We start from the raw sequence: 19984 nt of genomic DNA, 5'->3' as shown, positions 1-19984 counted from the left end.
CCAGGACTGAAGAGCTATAAAGAAGCAGCAGTGTCTAATATGTCAGTCTGCTTACGATTAAAAATTTTGCGAGACTTGATTTATTCATATTAGGGATGTGAGTAAACAAAGTTTAACTGATAAAAAGTAGAAAACCAGTTAGGAGAATAAATAAACTGTTTGTATGTGAGCGCTTTTCTCTCATACCATTACCCCACAGCACAGTGCACTTTGCGAAGAAAACAAAGTTTCAACAAAGCCTACTTGTCAAACTGCAGGCCGATTCTATAAGTCAGATTTGCACAATTGAATCAAATCAAGTGTAACAACAAAGCGACTTCTCACAGACCCTGGTAAAGCAGGTTTTGAAACCCGTCTTCACTCATCCTCCCCATTTTGTGCACTCTACTGCCACACACAACCAGAGCTAATTAATCTAATAAATTCTCCCTCACTGGCAGTTGCACCTTTTATAACAAATGCAAGGAACTAACAATGAGGTTATAGACAGGCAGCAAGCTAGGAAAACAGAGAGAAAGCCTGCCGTAGTGAGACTGAGACACTGGTGTGTATAAGAAATGGGTGTTCAGACTAAGAAAAAAGTGTCAGAACTTTCTCTGACTCAGGACACATCATTTATCATCATTTATAACAGTTGTCAGTGAGCATAAGCTGCCTTAACCATTTTAAGCATTGATGGTGTTACTTGCAACTGCTTATTCTTTTGACAGGCACCTCAGTAGGTGGGTGGCACCCAGAGTGTTATATTGTTCAACAATTTAATTTTCGTAAAAAGAAAGTGATGTGAGTTTTTAAGATGTATTTGAAACCAAAGAGTTTGTGCTCTAATAGTTTTTTTTCTTCTTAGGCCCTACTGGACAGTTGATGCATCTTTTTGTGTAGTTTTAGTACCTCCATTTCAGCGTAGGTAGAACCCCTCAGCAAAGGAGTGATCAATATTCGTAAGACGATCAGTTACTTCTTGGTATTTGCTGTATTGGGGGTAAACGCTGCGCATGTAAACTAAGAACTGTCTTACTCTCTGTCGCATAACAAATGGGCAAATAGGTTATATCTAGTTGAATAAAGTTTACCTTGTCCACCATTCAAATTCCTTTTGCTTGCTGAATCCTTGCTGAATTAAAATGGCTTAAAAACAAAAAGAAGAAGGCAGAATCAATCTCCTTTATGAGCTACTTCAGTGTCTGCCCAGTATGGAGTAAGCGAGAAAGAGTATGTGGAAATAGGTTTTCTCTAGCTGAATAAAGTTCACCCCACCTACTGTTCAAATTCCTTTTTACTTTATTCAATTCATACTGTGATTTGAAATGGCTTCAAACAAACAGAATCAGGCCGAATCAAGCTACTTTGTCAGCTACTTTGTGTCCACCCTGGCACTGAGAGGGCTAGCGAGAGAGGGAGGGCAGCCACAGCAAGTGGGAAAAAACGAAAAAAAACAGACTGTAATACCAATAGGAGAATGGATGCTGCATGTCTTAAACCCCAGCTCCCAACATTTATTCACCAGCCATGGAATACAATGCAGAGACTTTGTGTCATGCTAGCAGCCATTCTAGAGGCACGGTGTGGTTCATATGACCTTCCAGTACTTAGAATAAGGTGATCATTAAATCTGCCTATTTTGAGTTGACGTTTATGCATTCTGTGTCAAAATTTACATGCTTCCAGTTCTTTAGATAAAACCTTTCCCAGATTTCTTGGATTTTAACATCCCTAATTCATATGAGCTTTTACTAGGGATTAAATGTAATTTCTTACTCAGCATCATAGCATAGTCTAACATTCTCAAAAATGTTCAGTCGTCTTCATGGGCCAAGCAAATACTTTCCTGGCAGCATCAGACACAAGCCAGGAGCCCACCCATCATCATAATGCCTGTTTGTACAATAAGCCACACTCATTCAGGTCTAAATTTGAGATACAGACCCAGATAGTCACTTAAAGCAAGTGCAATCTACATTCATATGAATAGTGAACAAAGTTCAGGAGTCAAGCTTATGGACCATGAGGCAGTAGTGGTAACCCCCCTTTCTCAACAGAATAAATATGAGTTTTCCAGCTGTCAGTATTTAGTACATTTTACATGATTCATGAAAGCTAGCATGAATGGCATGCTAGCACAGAGAGTTGCATTCTTCCTAAAGGTGTGCACATTTGATTACTGAAAGTTTTAAACCGAATCAAAATGCCATGCTCCTAGACCTCAAGTCAGTTAAGCAGACACAGAAAATTGGAGGATAGTCAATTTCTGCAGAAATTTAGGAAACAGTCCAAACTGCTCTGCAATGCATTGCTATCAATGAAGCTAAATAGGACAAAATACAGTAGGCATTGCAAAAAATGTCTGCATGGATAAATACAAATTTAAATAGACTAATTGAATTGTAAACTGCTGGACTTTCTGGCACATAAGTACATAAAAGATGATAAAAATGAAGTGGTCAATGTTACTCAAAATGTTCCTGCTGTAGTGCATTCTGGAAACAACTTGACCATGAGATTTAGAGTTCATTTAAGTAATATCCCTTAAAATAGAGGATTTCGCTTCAGGCTCTCCTGCCAATCTCCATCTCATTATTCCTGTTGCTCATAATGACCTAACTGCTGTTGGAAGTCAGAAATTTTAATACTAATTCCAACTGTAACTCGTGGATGGAATTAAGTCATTGAATTATGCACTTTTTTCTCTCACCATAGGAGATTTTCAGTCTGACCTTCACTGCTGGCATCACATTTTCTTTTAGTTTTCTTTGTTACAAGTCAATGAAGCTACCTAAGACAGTGTCAGGGATCAGGTAATATTTTAGTTTCATTTCATTCCTGGTAAAGGAAAATCAAATGGAAGCTTCCTTCTGAAACAAAACCTAGAAAAACATTCTTGTAAGATATAACGGAAAGAAGCTATAGAACAGTGGCATGTGCAAGACATAAAGAGGGTTTCAAAACCCGTTTTACCAAGGTCTGTGAAAGTTTGCTTTGTTGTTACACTTGATTTGATTCAGTTGTGCAAATCTGATTTATAGAATCAGCCTGAAGTTTGACAAGTAGGCTTTGTTGAAACTTTGTTTTCTTCACAAAGTGCTGTGGGATAATGGTATGAGAGAAAAGCGCTTACATACAAACAGTTTTTTTATTCTCCTAACTGGTTTTCTACCTCTAATCAGTTAAACGTTGTTTACTCATATCCCTAATATGAATAACTCAAGTCTCGCAAAATGTTTCATTGTAGGCAGACTGACATATTGGACAGTGCTGCTGCTTTATAGCTCTTCAGTCCTGGGTTTGAATCGTACCTGTCTGTGAGAATTTCGCATGTTTTCTCCATCTACTCCAGTTTCCTGCCACAGTATAAAAGTGTGTAGTTTACACTGATTGTTAACTCAAATTTAGTGAATGTATGAGTGAGTGTGTGTGTGATGCACAGGCACCTACCTTACATCTGATGCTGCTGGGCTAGGATTAGTGATGTTATATTAGAACGTGCAAGTTAATAACATGAATAATTAATGATAGATAGATAGATAGATAGATAGATAGATAGATAGATAGATAGATAGATAGATAGATAGATAGATAGATAGATAGATAGATAGATAGATAGATAGATAGATACTTTATTTGTCCCCAAGGGGAAATTAAACTTTTACAGAAGCTCAAGAAAAATATAAATATTATAACAAACTACAACCCCCCAAACATATACAAGAACTTCTGGGTTTGATAATAAGGGCTGATGCTGACTGATAACAGGCTTGTAGGTAGGATTAAGATGTAGTCAGATCTGCCCAGTTGTGCCACAGGTTTTAAAAACATTAGCATTTGAATAGACCAGGACCAGCTTGTTGTGTGTACAAATGTAACATGCTGATAGAAGTTTGATCCTTCCAAGATTCCCTTGGTTGAAATTACTAGCAATCTATGGTCAGGATGATTCATCATTACAGTCTTGGTAACAGAGTGAATCATTTCTATTGGTAAGCTAATAAACATTAACAAAGATGATGTAAGTTGTCTCCTTAGGCAGTAACGTGGATCAATTCATTCAGTATTTCAAAGTCTGGATTAAACATTTCAGTTCTACTTGTAATGTGCTTGTTTTTAAATGAGCCCTTCCAGAACTAAAATAGCATCTGGAATAAGAAGTTTAAGCCAGTTCTCCTCAGTACCCAGAATGATACCTGAATTTGCTGTGACTCACTATGAGATGTGGTAGTTCATCTAACGTTTTAAAAACTGATCAAACATTTCTCATCATATGGTGGCAGGCCATATCTGAATCCTTTTCAACTTACTTTTATCCTCACTCTCCATCTTCATCCCTTCCATCCTTGGATAAGCTGCTCCTCTGATAATATGTAACAGTGCTCCTTAAGTGGTACTGACTTCAGTGCTACCAGCTGAGTATGGGAATTTTTATTTCATTTTATTTTCCTCAGAGTCTCTCACATTCTCAAATGTTGAAAATGTAAGGTAGCCTTCATCTCCTCTATGCCCACCGAGGGATATTTCGCAGATCTGCAGCTTGTCTGAATGTTGGTTGAGGCAAGCAATAAGTCTTCAATTTAAAATTTCATTTAAAAATTATAGTGATAAGCAAGATACCAGATAACATCCATCCATCCATCCTTTTTCCAACCCACTGAATCCGAACACAGGGTCACAGGGTCTGCTGGAGTCAATCCCAGCCAACACAGGGCGCAAGGCAAGAACCAATCATGGGCAGGGCGCCCACCGCATACCAGATAACGTCTTATCTTAAAATGAATAACAGTTTACAAAAAGTTGATCAAAAACCAGAAAGAAGAGAGCGTACTTCCGTAAAAGGCTGCCGCCTGTGTGATGCCTGGAAGACAGTGTACATGACAGTTTGAGAACACAGGGCCACAACAGACCCAGCAGAGGTCCCAAGTACAGAAGAGAAAAGTACAGAATGCAGATAACTCACCTGCCTGATCCTCACTATAAAGCAAGAGTGAAGCCAAGGAAGGGCTAGCAAGTCCTACTAGCCATCAGATGGTAGCACATACATTGTAGCTGAGGCCACATCGCCCATATTTAGGGTGATTCCTGGAAGAACTACCAGAAGACCCGTAATTGTATGTAATTGTAATTGGAAGTTTAGGAATTCAGACAAACTTTCAGTCATCCAAGGGATATCTACAGTAGGTTGAGTCCCCTGTAGGAAATGCAGGACCACCCAAACCCTATAATTGATTCTAGATTTGCTAGAAGTCAGTTAGGGAGAGGGTGACAAGCCACTTCAATCGAGGTGCAATACTGTGTCTGGAGTCAAAGGGATAGAATCGGCAAGAAAGAAAGTGTTATAACTTGAGAAGAATATTGCTTTTTGGTGCTGGAGCAATAGGAAGCTGGACAGGATGTCCTACTTCATAGATGTAGTAGAACAGCCTTATACTTTATGCTTGATATATTAAGGCACTGGAGGATGGCAACATGCTTCTTGGTCAGACATGCAAATAAGAATTTCCCTGTACTTTGTACACACAACAATACCATTGTTATTATTACTACTACTAGTAGTACTAGGGTGTTGTACCATGTTAGCCATTATGAATGTAGTGAAAAGTCAAGTAAAATGACACCTTCTGTTGGCTAACTAAAAAGATTGCAATATGCAAGCTTTTGAGGCAACTCAGGCCCCTTCTTCAGGCAAGATGTGATGTTACTACTACTAGTTAAAGGCAGGACCACCAAATTGGAAGGGTTGTTGGCTTACCCTGCTTTTTGTGTTTACTTTCTCCTTATATTAACTTCCACTTCTGTTTATTTGGTTTTTAAGATAACACTTTTTCTCACTTTTTGACCTCTGTAATTTTAATCTGAAGATCTGCCATAAGGGCCACGTTCTATCACAAACCTTTTTATCTTCTATTTAAATCATTTGCAGATTAATTAATTACATGTAGTACCAATTGTAGAAGTTGTTTGGTTTCACCTGGCAACAGTGAACATTATGTAAATCCAGTATACGATACTTCATAATGTAGAGGGGATTGTAAATAAAAGACTATAAATAAAGATGAGCAGAAGTGTGATTCTCTTAAGCTGTGGTATGCAGTTGTCTTCATGTGAGTCAATGTGAGAGGTCTAAATAGACATCTCCATCTTCTAAGCAGCGCAGAGTAGTCAGTCAGACTGCCATCATCTAAGAACTCTTGCCATTAGCTTTTTAACATTTACTTATTTGGCAGACACCTTAATAATAATAATAATTCTTTGCATTTATATAGCGCTTTTCTCACTACTCAAAGCACTTAGCAATTGCAGGTTAAGGGCCTTGCTCAAGGGCCCAACAGAGCAGAGTCCCTTTTGGCATATTACGGGATTCGAACCGGCAACCTTCTGATAGCCAGTGCAGATCCCTAGCCTCAGAGCCACCACTCCGCCACAATTATCCAAGGCAACTTACAAAATTCATGAAATAATTTGTTACATTTCTTTTGGTTTTCCAATTGGAGCACAGTCAGGTCAAGTGACTTGCTCATGGTCACACAATGTCAGGAGTGGTATTTGAACCCACAACCTCAGGGTTTGAAGTCCAAAGCCTAAACCAGGGAGTAAGTGAGAGATTGAAATCTGTATGTATTTCCACATCACATCATAGATCATATCTTGTACAATCTTTGACAACCTTAAAAATAGCCACATTGTTGCCAGCAGATGCAGAGTCCAATAAGAGAGACCTTACAGTTGGGATCTCTTCTCAGGCTATGACTATTGCCTCTTTTATAACAGACAAAGCACCTTGTCTCAATCAGTGGGCATTACCTCTACTCTATATCTAGAGTAAGGGCTCTGGTAATGGTAATAAGGTAGCACCAGGGGTTGGCGCTGTGTACTAATGCTTTCTCTCTTCTTTCCTCTTCAGAATGTAAGATTGACAAGTCATTCCACCACTGACTTCATTGGACCCCCTTCCTGCCTGGATCCCATATGTCCAGAAGGTCAGTCATGTTTGTGTCAGATTTTATTTTTTCATTATACAGGGTCACAGATGTGCCCCAAACTTTTTTTGTGTCTGCTTCTGATCTCACACCATATGCATCATATCAGAGCCATCCCTAGAAATTATGTATTATAAATAGTTGATATATGCTGACACGAAAAGACCAGTGTCCTTACTATGTCTGAGAGTGATGTCTTACCCGGCCAGAAAGTCATAATAAATGTAAAATGCAGTGGGAGAAGTAATCTGGCCGGAATGGTTAGCATTTCCTATCCCAGTCATGGCATTCCAGCTAAAGTGGATAGACTGGGACAGTTTACCTCTAAAGGTGGCAATGCTAGTCTGGACTGGATCTCCTATTGAAACCTGCAGGATATCAAGACCTGTAGTCTCGAATGGCAGTCTTATCAGGATCCCTGAGGCCGCCAGAGAAAATTCCTCCCTGTTTTGGCGGAACTTCAGCTTAAACCTAAAGGCTATGTCCCAACACTGGCAATACTCCTGGGTCTTGCATATCATGGGACCTGTAGTATAGAAGGACAACCCTTTCTGGGTCCATGGGAGCCGCCAGAGGCTGCTGTCGAGAGAAGTCCTCCCTAGTTTGCCTGACCCAGAAGTGCTTCCTACGAGCTATGCCCTGGCACTGGAAGTACATCTGGGCCCTGCATAAAAGCAGTAGTTTCTCCTGTATCAGAAATTTGAAATTGGGAGGTAGTGGACAACGCTTGCCTGGAGAAGTATGTAGGGAGATTATTGAATTTGTGGATAAGATCATTTCTGCTTGTGAAGATAAACCTGAAAAATGTATTATTGTGTATAAAAACACACCTTTTTGAATCTGTGACTGTGTTTGTGCACTTGTGTCTGGAGGCTGGGGCTCTGGGTCACCCCATACTGATCACTGTATATATATGTTGAGGAGGAGGGACCCAAAAATTCCCAGAATTATTTAAAATAATTTTATTATAAAATTTATAGCAATTCTCTTTCATCCCCCTTCAAAATACTCTCCTTGGGATGCAGTGCACTTGTCCCAGTACATCTCTTGTTCCCGGAAACTTTTTCTGTACTCATTTGGTGTTACCATGTCTGCAGCCTCCTGTGTTTTTTTTTTTTTTTTTGCTGGATTTCTTCCATAGTAGCAAATCTTCTTCTCTTCAGTTATAAGAACACAAAAAGAGCAGGTAGTGAAATATGGCAAATACGACAGGTGAGAACCAACAACCACATTGTTTATGGTCAGAAATGCTTCGGCTAATAATGTAGTGTGTGCAGGAGTGTTGTTATTGTGAAGAATCCAATTTTGGGTGTGCCACTTGTCCGGGCGTTTTTTTTTTTAATGGTTTCTCATAGCCATCTGTGCAGTTCAATGCAGTATTGGGGATTAAAAGTCTGTCCATGTGCAACAAACTTCATAAACAAGTTTCTCTTTGTCAAAAAATGTGTACCACTGTTGGCTTGATTTGAATTTCTACCAAATTTAACTGACCTGATCCATGTTTTCTTAATGACCACACAGCCACAGTCCTAGTAGCACGAAATGCAAAGCAAACATGTCTGCTTTAAATAGATTTAATTCCCACAAGGTTAAGGATTCAATCACCAGTCTAACTGCACAATTACAGAGAGGAAACCACAGGGGAATCGGCACACTAACATGCAAACCTACCCACTGAGATGTTCTGTTACTCTGGGAGGAGAAACTCTACAGCGTATCCCTTGGGAATTGTTAAAGACAGAACTTTTGCAATTGAATGCTAAGGATGTTCGAACACCAAGAAAAGGTGCCACCCCCTGAGCACCCCATCAAGGGCAGAGCCCAGGGCAGCCAACTTAGTTGCACTTTCCAATGGACCAGCCTGCATCACAGGATAGTGCATCAGAATGTGCCAAGCAAAATATACGCATTTCTTTACTGAACAGTAGTTTTAAAACCACAACACAAAACAGGACAAAACAAAAGACAAAAGAATAAGACCGACAATCATAACCATATTTTAATTTTCTTGAAATTTGACAGAATTGCATTGTATCAGAAGGTACAGTAAAAAGAATCACATCATAAATGCACAATCAGATTAGCTGACTGGTTGGATGTCTTGTTTCTCCTGAATGTCTAATTCAATGTAGTTTTGTAAACAAACGCTATGCAAAAATTCAGATTGGGTGCAGAAATTAACCCAGAATGAAAAATAGTCTGTAAATAGATTGTTTGCTGTGCTTGACCCATCTTTCATCACTGTGGTTTGCAATGCTTACCGGATTTTTGTTTCAGTTTTTATTTTCCATGTTTGATCAAAGCAGTTTCCATTTCCTCTTGCTCTTAGTAGCCTCACACTTAGATAAATTGTGTTTATTTTAAATGTGTGCAGACCTCTAGGTTTAGAAGTTGGAGTAATTCAATATTTACTGCACCTCTCTGGCTAGTCAGACAAAGAAATGGTAATGTGTTGCTACAAGAGAGATTAAAAAGTCAAAGCATTTAACCAAATATATCCCTCTCTTCAGGCTGAATTTGAATTATTGTAAGCAACTGTTTCTCTAAATTGCAGGCTGTCAGTGGCCTTGTGGCTGAATCAGAATATGGACCTTACAATGTTCTTTCAACAAAGAGGAACCCTGAAAAGAATAGTGCACAATTTTGTGCCAATAAAAGTGACAAAATAGCACTAGAGTCAGAGGACAGTAGATCATTTATTTTTGTTTTCAAACTGTTCCTTGTGTTACCGGCCTCAAGCCTACAGGAAACTGTGCCAGGTACAAGCCACTGCTGCTACAAAGTACAGCCACAATGATACACTGTCAAAAGCATAAAAGAAGCATGCAGCAATCACAAGTCTCAGACCATACTTCTCTGTTCTTCTTTATCTCATATACACAGAAATATATAAATGCTTCAATCTCTCTATAGATCAACATGATGATCAGTTAAACAATGGTACATGACAATTTTCTCTGCGGAACAATAATGTAAACACATTTACTTTGGTTCAACAATAGTATTGTTGTCAGCTAGAAACCAATGTCCCTAGAACTGGTTAATTTTCAAAGGAAGCAGGCAGTTCTGTATCACCATATTGTATGTAAATGAGATACCAATCAAAACAGTCTGATTATTCAAAGCAGGTGACTCTTTTGCAAGACAAGCACATATATATGTCCTGTAGATAGCAATCAACAATAACCTATAACAGAAATTTCCCAGGAAATTTGCATTTTCTTTAAAACACTGATTTATAGCCCATTACTCTAAGCAACACACAGAAATGTCATTTTCTTTAAAACACTCCCATTACACTTGAGTATGGGTTTTGGGGTTTCTGGGGACAAGGAGTCTAGTGGTTGCATTCATCTTTCTCTTTATTGTTAAAAATGAATTAATTTATTCCAAAGCACTGCATTGCTTTTCCTATGGACACCACCATGTCGGAGACTAGTTGCTAGGACGAAAGGCTGCATTGTAGGAAGACAGTTTATATATGTTGGAGCAATGTAGTCCTGTGTACTGTTCGGTTCCCTGTTATGTGTTATGATGTTCCGCTGCAAAGACTACCTGGGTGTTGCATGGCCCTTTAAGGTTAAAAAAGATTGACAAAAAAAACCTGAGGTGGGTAGAAGTAAAGAGGATGGCCCCACGAGTTTTGGGGGGCATTCATCTACATATTTCTCAAGTTTATTAACAATAACAAAATCAGTGTCATTAATATAAATTAGTAAAGGTAACGGTTCAAGGAGGGAAATGACAACCTCGTCCCATATAGAACGTTCTCCTCTTAACTTTCTCTTTGGCCACGTCCACAATAATGTGTTTTAATTTAAAAACTGTGTTTTTAAACAAAAAAGAGCTCAGTCCACATCATTTATGAAAGCAGCCCTGCCCACAAAATGCATATGATGTATGCACCCACCTACAGTGGGTGTGTCCGCACATCGCCAGAAGCAGGAAGAGGTAGTGTCTTCTACGCTACACATTTATGTGCAGCTTGTGTTTACATGAGAAGAACAGCAATGGAAAACACAAAAAAACAAATTGTTTTGTTTGGACTGACAATGGGGCGGAATTGCAGATGAGAGTAATGGATAAGCATAAGGTGAGCAAAGCGGATGAAAATACAGACTAGGAGTCACGTCATAGAGGTAAGCAACAAAACAAACACCATGGAAAGCACCTCCTCTACGTGCTATTCCTTAAATGATTAAAAAAAATAACTGTTACAATTTGAAAATGTCTCCAATTATAACCATTATCCTACATACTTTAATAAAATTTTATATGATGTCTCATTTTGTTTCCATAGTTAAGCTAGTTAGAAATTTCACTTTAACGAATCTGTGCTTTTTAATCGAATTAAATTTATTCTTTTATGGGCGCCCCACATTTTTATTTTTAGTCACATATGACCAACAAAATATTAGTACAAGAAAAACAATATTTTTTACTTTTTAGTCCATCTTTGAATGAAATTGTGTCACTTAAAAATCTTTGCATATATATTTGTATTCATTTTAGCCTTCTATTCAAGATGAAATGACATTTTTAACCAACACAAATGACTTTTTGGAAATGCTGTCCAAAGTTTATAAATTTGAGAAGTCTAAGTGTCTTGCAGCAGTATGGATGAGTAAACTGAGTATTTTTTATTTTAATTCTGTCAAATTGTCATCATATGAGATCAGGCACTGACTTCAGTGTTGTCCCCTGTTATCTCATCAGTGTGCATCAACCAATGGGTGTTTTGCCTTGAAGTATACAGATATTATGTTATGCTTATTTTAGTCGGAGTGTCAATGTAATTTAACCAATTAACCAATATTTTAGTAGTAAAAGAATGCTCAAGAAAAGGGTGAAAAGTATTAGAAACAGTAAAGATGAGGCAGAACATACAGACAATGAATTAGTTAATGCTTTGAACTTGAATTTCATTAAGATTTATGTATCTGAAGAAGCAGACCTCAAGCAGTAACAGGGACTACTAAGGAGGTACTAAGTGATTTGGAAATTGTAGAAGGAGAAGTACTGTTCAGATTAAACTGGCTGAAATCTGACAAATCAACAGGACCAAATAAATGTTTCCCTTAAGTGCTTATGAAACTTACTGTATGTGTATTTGCTATTTTTCAAAAATTCTTTCAAACTGGGGAAATTCCTAAAGACTGGAGGTTAGAAAATTTTATCCTGTTGTATAAAACGGGCAATCGGGTTGATCCAAGTAACGAGACCAGTAAGTTTAATGTGCATCACAGGTAAATTCATGGAAGGGATTATTAACGAAAAGACCAGATACTACATGTCTAGAGCAAGTACAGTATATTAATAAATGGTCAACATGTGTTCAGATGGGGAAGGTCATGTATGAAGAAGCAACAAAAGCATATGATAAGAAAGGTGTATATGATATAATTTATCTTGATTTTTAGCAGACGTTTGATAAGGTACCACATGGTAAGTTCAATGTGTTGACATGTTTAAAATTATGAAAGGAGTGAATGCCGTGGATCACAGCTATTACTTTAAATACATTCTTCAACAAAAACACAGGGACACAGTTGAAAACTTGTTTAGGAAAGACTTTGTACAAATGTTAGAACCACAGACATATGAAATAAATTCCTATATAGTGAGGTTGAGAGCAGATCTTTAGGGAAATTTAAATCTCAACTTGGTATTTTTTTTAGAAAATCTAGGTTGAATAGGTTGGACGAGCATATTGGACTGATTGGCCTGTTCTTCGTCACAATTGCTCTAATGTTTTAAGGCTTTGGTGACCTTATATTCATTTATAACATTTAAAAGCAGTTGTACTTTATCATTTGTCCACACAAAGTAGTCCATTTTGTTTTTTGTTGTTTCTTCTTTAGATATTTCAATTTACTTTGGGTTTACTACGTGAACAAACAAGAGGTAAACCATGCATGCCAAATAGGAAAGATTTATGCATTTGCATAGTTTCAGAATGGATGACAAATGCTATTGTGGATGGAAAAATGTTTCATATCTCATATATGTAATATGTGATAGCGTGGACTAAGCTCCATTTATCCTGCTTGTGTGTGACAATGGAGGTCTGTCAGTGAAGGATTTTTAGAAGGCATAATTATTTTTGATTGTATTTAATGTGCTGCGGTGGGTTGGCACCCTGCCCAGGATTGTTTCCTGCCTTGTGCCCTGTATTGGCTGGGTTTGGCTACAGCAGACCCCCGTGACCCTGATTCAGCGGGTTAGAAAATGGATGGATGGATGGATGTATTTAATGTGACGCTACAACCTCACCAGGCTGCCAGTGCAGCACAGTACAACTGCACATAGACCAACAAGACGCTCCATAAGCATTAGTCCAAATAGCAATAAATAACAGTCTCAGGATTTACAGTGGAAAAAAAAATTAACAAGGTTTTAGACTTACCTGCAGGTTGTTTCTGTATTTTTTGGATGTTCTGCCATTCATTTCAGCTACGGACCTCGCGCATTGTATTGAATGTTTATCAGACAGTGTTTTAAAGTTGACGGATGTCTGGGCATTCAGAAAGACGGCCACATGGGAGTCCATTTTGTTTAGCACCCCCATAGCGTTTTTCTTTTTTTTCTTAGTAACCTGAAGATTAGATGGAATTATGTTTTGTTATGTTAGTTAGTGACTGATCGTGTTTATTTTATTTGTTGATGTTTTGATTTTTGCTGGAGGTATGCAGTTCACCCTGAAGGATTGAAGTGGTGCCTCCCTGTGTGTAGGCATGTTGTACGGGAGAACTGAGTCATCTTTATAAATACGGTTGTGGCCACGAGACGGGTACATTTTTTGATCAAGCATGGAGACGTGATAGACAGTATTAGTGTGTGCAAGGTGCACCCGACATAGAGGTTGCTTGTGGCTGAGCAGTTGGTTGTTGTTAAGGAGCAGCTCTTGAGATATTCTTTTTTTGAGGAGTTGCATTTATGGAATGGGCTGAAGCAGAGTCCAGTTTTTGTTGTTCTTGGTTTTTTTTAAGTTTGCTAATACCCTTTTATGGACTGAATGAATATCAGGGTAAGAGACCTTTTTTTTCATTCTTTATTTCTCTTTTGTTATTGTTTTCATTCTCTCAATAAGAATTGTTTCAATTTTGGACTACTTTTTTTGTTGTTTCCGTATATAATACACGTTTCCCTGTAAATATTTACACCAAGAAATATGAGTTTCTTTAAAAAAACCTTTTTTGGAATGAAAATATACTTTTTTTTGTACATCTGCCTCTCTTGTGCCTCTCTTGTTACACCTTCGGTCCTGGTCAGTGGCAAACTACTAGCAAGCCATCTTCTCTAGTACACAGCTTGTGACATTTAAAGGGCCTGGATCTTTCTTATCTATGTTACAGGTATATCTGATCAATATTGTATCCATACTTCTCAGCACACAAACAATCTATAAGCTTTTTAATGCCATCAGAAAAAAAAAAGTTTTTCTGGTTGAGAGCAAAGTCAGTTATTTACTGCTTATTTTGCTTTGTCATCATCTGCAAATTGATGATCTCTCAGACCATCAATCAAGATAGGGAGGCTCCAATAGGCAAGTTGTGATCGAAAGTTGAGAATTCCAAAACCTGTCTTCTCTGTTTACATTTTTTCTTCCCGTTTGTAAATTTTTTAGTTTACAGGAGTTTTATATTTTGGATGATTTTTGTTTTTGAAACTTTAACTCCATGTATTACTTTGAATTTCATTGATCTTTTAAAGAGTTTTTAGTTCTTTTTTGTTTTACTTAACTGTGCCACATCCTCACACTGAAAGCCACAAGCAGATAATGATTAAAGTGAGTTGCTATTGGACCTTGCCTGGCTTCTAGGGACTGGCCTGCTGATACAAACTGATACATTCCAGTGTCATCTGGATTCAACCAGTGATACAGTGTTTGAAAGAAAGCTTAGTATTCAGTATGTTTATTTTGACTCTCGCTTTTTTTGTCACAACTCAGTTTTTGTCTTAGTTTTTTGGCTCTGGCAATTTAATTGGATTTTCCTGGAGAACCATTCTATTGCAATTCTATTCTTACTATGATTGCAGTTAAGCCTTCATTTTCTTTGTGAAGTAAATGTTTATCTTCTGGCTAGCTTCATAAATAGTTTGCAGAAGATGATTGGAAGTTGATTTGGGAGAGCAGATGGGCAGTAGTCATCTACATTGCAGGTATTCATACCATTTTGTGATCTTTTGTGACATTCACCTAACACAGAAGGTACCAACTAACCACATGTCCTTTTCCTAAGTGGGGGAATAGGAAGAAATATCAAAACCAGCTGTACAACTATTACCTGTAACCTCATTGTCATTATATACTCTGCACATTAAAACCTAGGAACCTCTATGACAGGCTGTTTGCTAACTTTACTTTCACTGTTTTACTTCAAACCAGTTTACCATCGACAGAGGACTTCACAAAGGTATCCTCTTGTGTACTTAAAGGACTTCAGTTACACAAGGAATGAGCAATCTAACTTCTTAGCAACAAAAGTAGCAGTCAGATTGAGAGACACTGCCTTTTAAGGTTTCACTTAAAAATTATGCTTATTTGCAGCAAAACAAACAGTAGTAAATTTAAGTGATATAATTGATCCTATAGCCTTGGGTGGGGTCATGCAGTCTTCATGCAATCCAGCTACAAACAGCAAGGACGCAGATGCCACTTTCCCAAATGGTCCAGTTACCTAGTTACAAATTATATATCTTCAATCGAAAAAATGAAAAGTTCTTGCTGGAGAGAGAAGTCTTTACAATGTGTACATAGCTGCAGTGATAAAGAAAAGCTCCAGGAAAATGTCTATAACCGCAATTGAGCTGAGCTCTTTACAGAAGTGTCAGGAAAGCAACAGCTGAACTCAAAATTCCATTTTTAGACAGCAACTTAGAGAGTGGGGTTTTTTACAAAAAGTTTTACTAAAATGCAGCTGCTCTCCCCTTCCTTCTCACACACAGGAAACACCGGCCTTTCTTGTTTACATCTCCGTTAGCAAAGTACCGACATTTTACACTTTCTCAAAACACACAAAATGTTACTGAGTCATTATCACAAAAACTGCACTTTTTAATTAAACAATTTACTATGAACCTGGCTTGCCTTTCAGCTGTCTCAGAACACACTGAACTATTCAGTTTGACAAGACTTACAAGCTAAAGGGCAATCATTGGAAAGCTGCCTCCTGAAAAGTATCTCCTGTACAATGACATAAGACTGTTACACTTGCCTCATTATTTTTGAATGTCTCTATACTTTAACCCATTCTGGTAAGGTAAATCATTTTCCCCACAATGAGTACAAAAGTGAATGTGATTACTGACTCCTTTGACACCCTCTGCTAAAAAACTGCATATCACTGCTTTGTTCCTCATTGGTACAAACTGCTACATATGCAACTATATTAACAACTGGTTATTACCTAACACACTGATAACAACGTAAACAGAATCAGGGTTCCAAACCATTAGATTATGGTTTACAATGTTGCAAACTGTTAGAGAACTACTTTGCAAGACAAGATTTAAAATAAAAAACTCATTATAATTGATTTTTTAATAAATTACAATTGTTGCATGTCCAAGTGTTTGAATAGAATCAAAGATGAATGACTTTGTTCTCATACAAAAATCTAGCAGTTTTAATTATTCTAATATTTAATCATTACACACAAAACAGAAATCAGCCTTGAATAGGGCTGTATCCATCACATGGTACATTCACGCAGGCACATACTTTATAGTCACCAGTTAACTTTATATGGATTTTTAGAAAACAGAGAAGACTTCAGGTTTACAAAGGACACACAAAAAGCTGTAGTACAGAAGTCAATGGCAAATGCTAAGAAAATAAATAAAAACTTATGTTTTGTGTTCTCACAAAGAGATGGTTATGGGAAGAAGTTAGGTTTACCTTATCGCGTCCAAACCTTCTTAGAAATTTGTAGGGCCACAAAAAGACATTCTCTCTGGATTTAAGGTCCTTGAGAATCAAGCTGTCCTCTTCAGCTACCAACAAATATGTTCCACGTGTGTTGCACCTCTCAGAGGCATCTGTTTTCCTGATCACCACCTTGAATTCTGTGCCTAAAAAAAGGAAATCGTTACTTTATTTACCTTGTTTCACCACCTCATCAAGTTATCATTCTTGAAAGCTACATAAAAGAAAGTGTGGGTAACTGCTAACAATATAATAGTAGTAGTGCTAGTAGATGTAGAATCGTGTACAGAGCACAGTGAAGTTCTTAGTTGCATTTCCGACCAGCATGCAACACATTACAAAAGTAAAAGACATCATATGTATATGTAAATCTAAATCCAACAGGAAAGATTAAAGACAAAATTAAGTAATAACATACTCAAAAGGACTTCAAGAAGCATGAGGATTGGACAGAAAGCTGAAAACATCACACTGAGGGGCATTGACTTCAGGCCAGCTTGGGGTCACCAGTAGCCCTAGTATGTATAATAATAATAATAATTCTTTACATTTATATAGCGCTTTTCTCACAACTCAAAGCGCTTTCCACACAGGGAGGACCCAAGATAGTGAACCCACAATCTCCTTATGTCTTTTTAATATGTGAAAAGCATATCTGGAGCACCCACAGAAAACACACTGAAGACGATGTGAGACCATACAGAGTATACGCATACAATCTGAATCTCCTGAAGCTGTAATTCCGTTTAAAGTGGTATAATAATTATGATATGAGATCTTTCAGGCAAGGCAGATGGATATTTCAAAGAAAAATGTTATGTTTGCTAACCATAGCACTGGAGGGTGGGATTATTTGAATGTTAATTACCAGAAGCAAGTAATAATTTCATTGTACTCTATACATGTAACAGTAGTGACCCTATATAGCTGTAAAGCTTTATAGTATTAAGAATGTCTTCATCCTTTAGGAAAAAAGGCTTACAAAAAAGGAAGTAAGAGTCAATGACAAACAGTAACTGTTCCAATAGAATATCCATCAGAGAGGAGCATATGTCATGGTACTTTTAAATAATATAAAATGACTTTTACACAGTAATTAGTAAAAATACAGCTCCTATTATTAAGCATAACAAATAGACAGCTTAAATCTGAACTTGCTTTTGCATACAGCAACCAGGCCCTCCTTTTTCACTTACATGTTTAATCACCAGTATGATGTAATATAAATCAAGGATGGTATGTACAGTGAAAAAACCAAGCAGGCAGCTGCTTTAAGATTTCAACTTTGAGAGGTGCTTACATCAAATAACATCCTATGTTTCAGTAAAAATGGGGGGCGCACCAGCACAGGCTATGAAGTAATGATGGCCAGTTTCGACCAAGTGATGAACATTAAGTAATAGTGGGAAGAACTGGAAGATGGAGAGCGTTTTGCATAGATGGTAGGAGATTTAATATAAACCGATACCCATCCTGGTTTAGGCACTTGCACAATGGTCAAGTGTTTTTGTTACATTGCTGTATAATAAAGATTTTTCTGCACTTTCATTGGAAAATCCCTTCTTTCAAGAGACCGCTTTTCTCTCCATGACAATATTTGCAGGTAAGAGTTCTAATCTAGACAACTCCTAAAAAGATATGAGTCACATAATCAGTTGCACTGCACAACTGGTAATTCACTAGCAAGGGTAAGCTGTTTGTTCCAGCTTAATAGCGTCATAGAGGTCCAGAATAGAAACACTAGGAACTTGCTTTACAGAAGGACACGTAGTCTGGAAACTAACTAAGCATGGGTGGAGATAATCTAGAGATGATTATGTGCCTTTGTACGCTTGTGACCCTAGTGCACTTTGTGTTAACCTTTATTCCTTGAATGTGTCCCTAGTGAAGAGTCTATACCTCATACTGACAGGCTAGCTGCATACCCAGGGCTTCTGAGTCAGTAGGCCACAGCTTATCTAGATGAGCAATAGCAGAACTTCTTCCACTCAAGTGAGCAAGCCAGCCGCTAACTTTCTAACTACAACTGCAAGTGTATTGTGTTACAGAGCTGTAGGCCCTCCCTTGCTGCTCCTTCAACAAGTGATCCCAGCAGAGAATCGCAAATGTCACCTGCAAGGAATCACTCAGGATTATAATCCTGTCCATTTCACGTCTTTACATAAACAGCATGGCTGAGAAAAGGGACCTCTAAGTTAGAAGTGGCAATCATCCACTGCAACTAAAAGGAACTTCCTTCTCCCCAAATGAAACAAGTCAGCTTACATCTTCTGAGACTTAGAAAATGATAGTATAAATCAGACTTTACTTTTCCACTAAGTATATATTGATGTTATGTAAACTCATATTGATTTTTTTATTACTTATTCATTATTATTCTTACCTAATGTAACTTGTTTTTTCTTTTCCTGTAACTATTTCTTGTAAAGCACTTTGAGCTACATTGTGTGTATGAAAATGTGCTCTATAAATAAAAGTTGTTGTTGTCACTTCTAAGCTGCAGCTGGGAGGGTATGTAATTATATGGCACCCCACATGAAGTAAATAGCTATCACCTGAATGAAGTGTGCTGGAGGGATTAAGGTGACTGACAAGAGAATGAGGCAGAGCGACTGAAACGGTATTCTGCTTTTTTTAGAGAAGGTAGATGTTAATTGCATCCCCACACTTTTTTTTTCTTGGTCTGCTTACAGGGTCCCAGGAAGCCAGAGTCTATTCAGATACAGTTGGTAGGATGAGGGAGAAAGGAAGCTACTGTGGATGGGATGTTATTCTATCACAGGGGAACATTTGCCACTTTTGTGAAATCTAGAGTCACGGTTTATCCTAATTATCAAATTCTTACAACAGAAACTTTAATACACTGAGAAAAATATTATAGAAACTCCAACAGAGAGAGCTCAGTCCCAAAGTTGAAGTCAGACTCCTGATTTGCACTAAGTAGTAACTTACCAAATTCTGTAGGTGTTTGTATTTCTTTTTAAATGTGGTTTTGTGTGGTTTCCCTCTTTATTGGTAACCCCTGTTAGCATTTTGTGGTCTGTTGACATTTTATTCCAAGTTCTGAATAGAGCCGAATACTGCTCCTTTG

The 19984-nt window shown here is 37.8% G+C and overlaps 1 protein-coding gene across 1 annotated transcript in view; it reads right to left on the bottom strand.

Moving 5' to 3' along the window:
• Nucleotides 1-19984, bottom strand: part of LOC114655070 (docking protein 2) — a 121117-nt gene that overhangs the window by 15100 nt on the left and 86033 nt on the right. Inside the window, exon 4 of the mRNA XM_028805970.2 lies at nucleotides 16867-17039. Within this exon, the coding sequence (XP_028661803.2) occupies nucleotides 16867-17039 (173 nt within the window). The remainder of the gene's footprint in view (nucleotides 1-16866; nucleotides 17040-19984) is intronic.

The sequence above is a fragment of the Erpetoichthys calabaricus genome, chromosome 1, assembly GCF_900747795.2.
Source record: "Erpetoichthys calabaricus chromosome 1, fErpCal1.3, whole genome shotgun sequence".
Lineage (NCBI taxonomy): Eukaryota > Metazoa > Chordata > Cladistia > Polypteriformes > Polypteridae > Erpetoichthys > Erpetoichthys calabaricus.
Note: the sequence above shows the minus strand (reverse complement) of the source record. Positions and strands in the feature narration are given on the sequence as shown.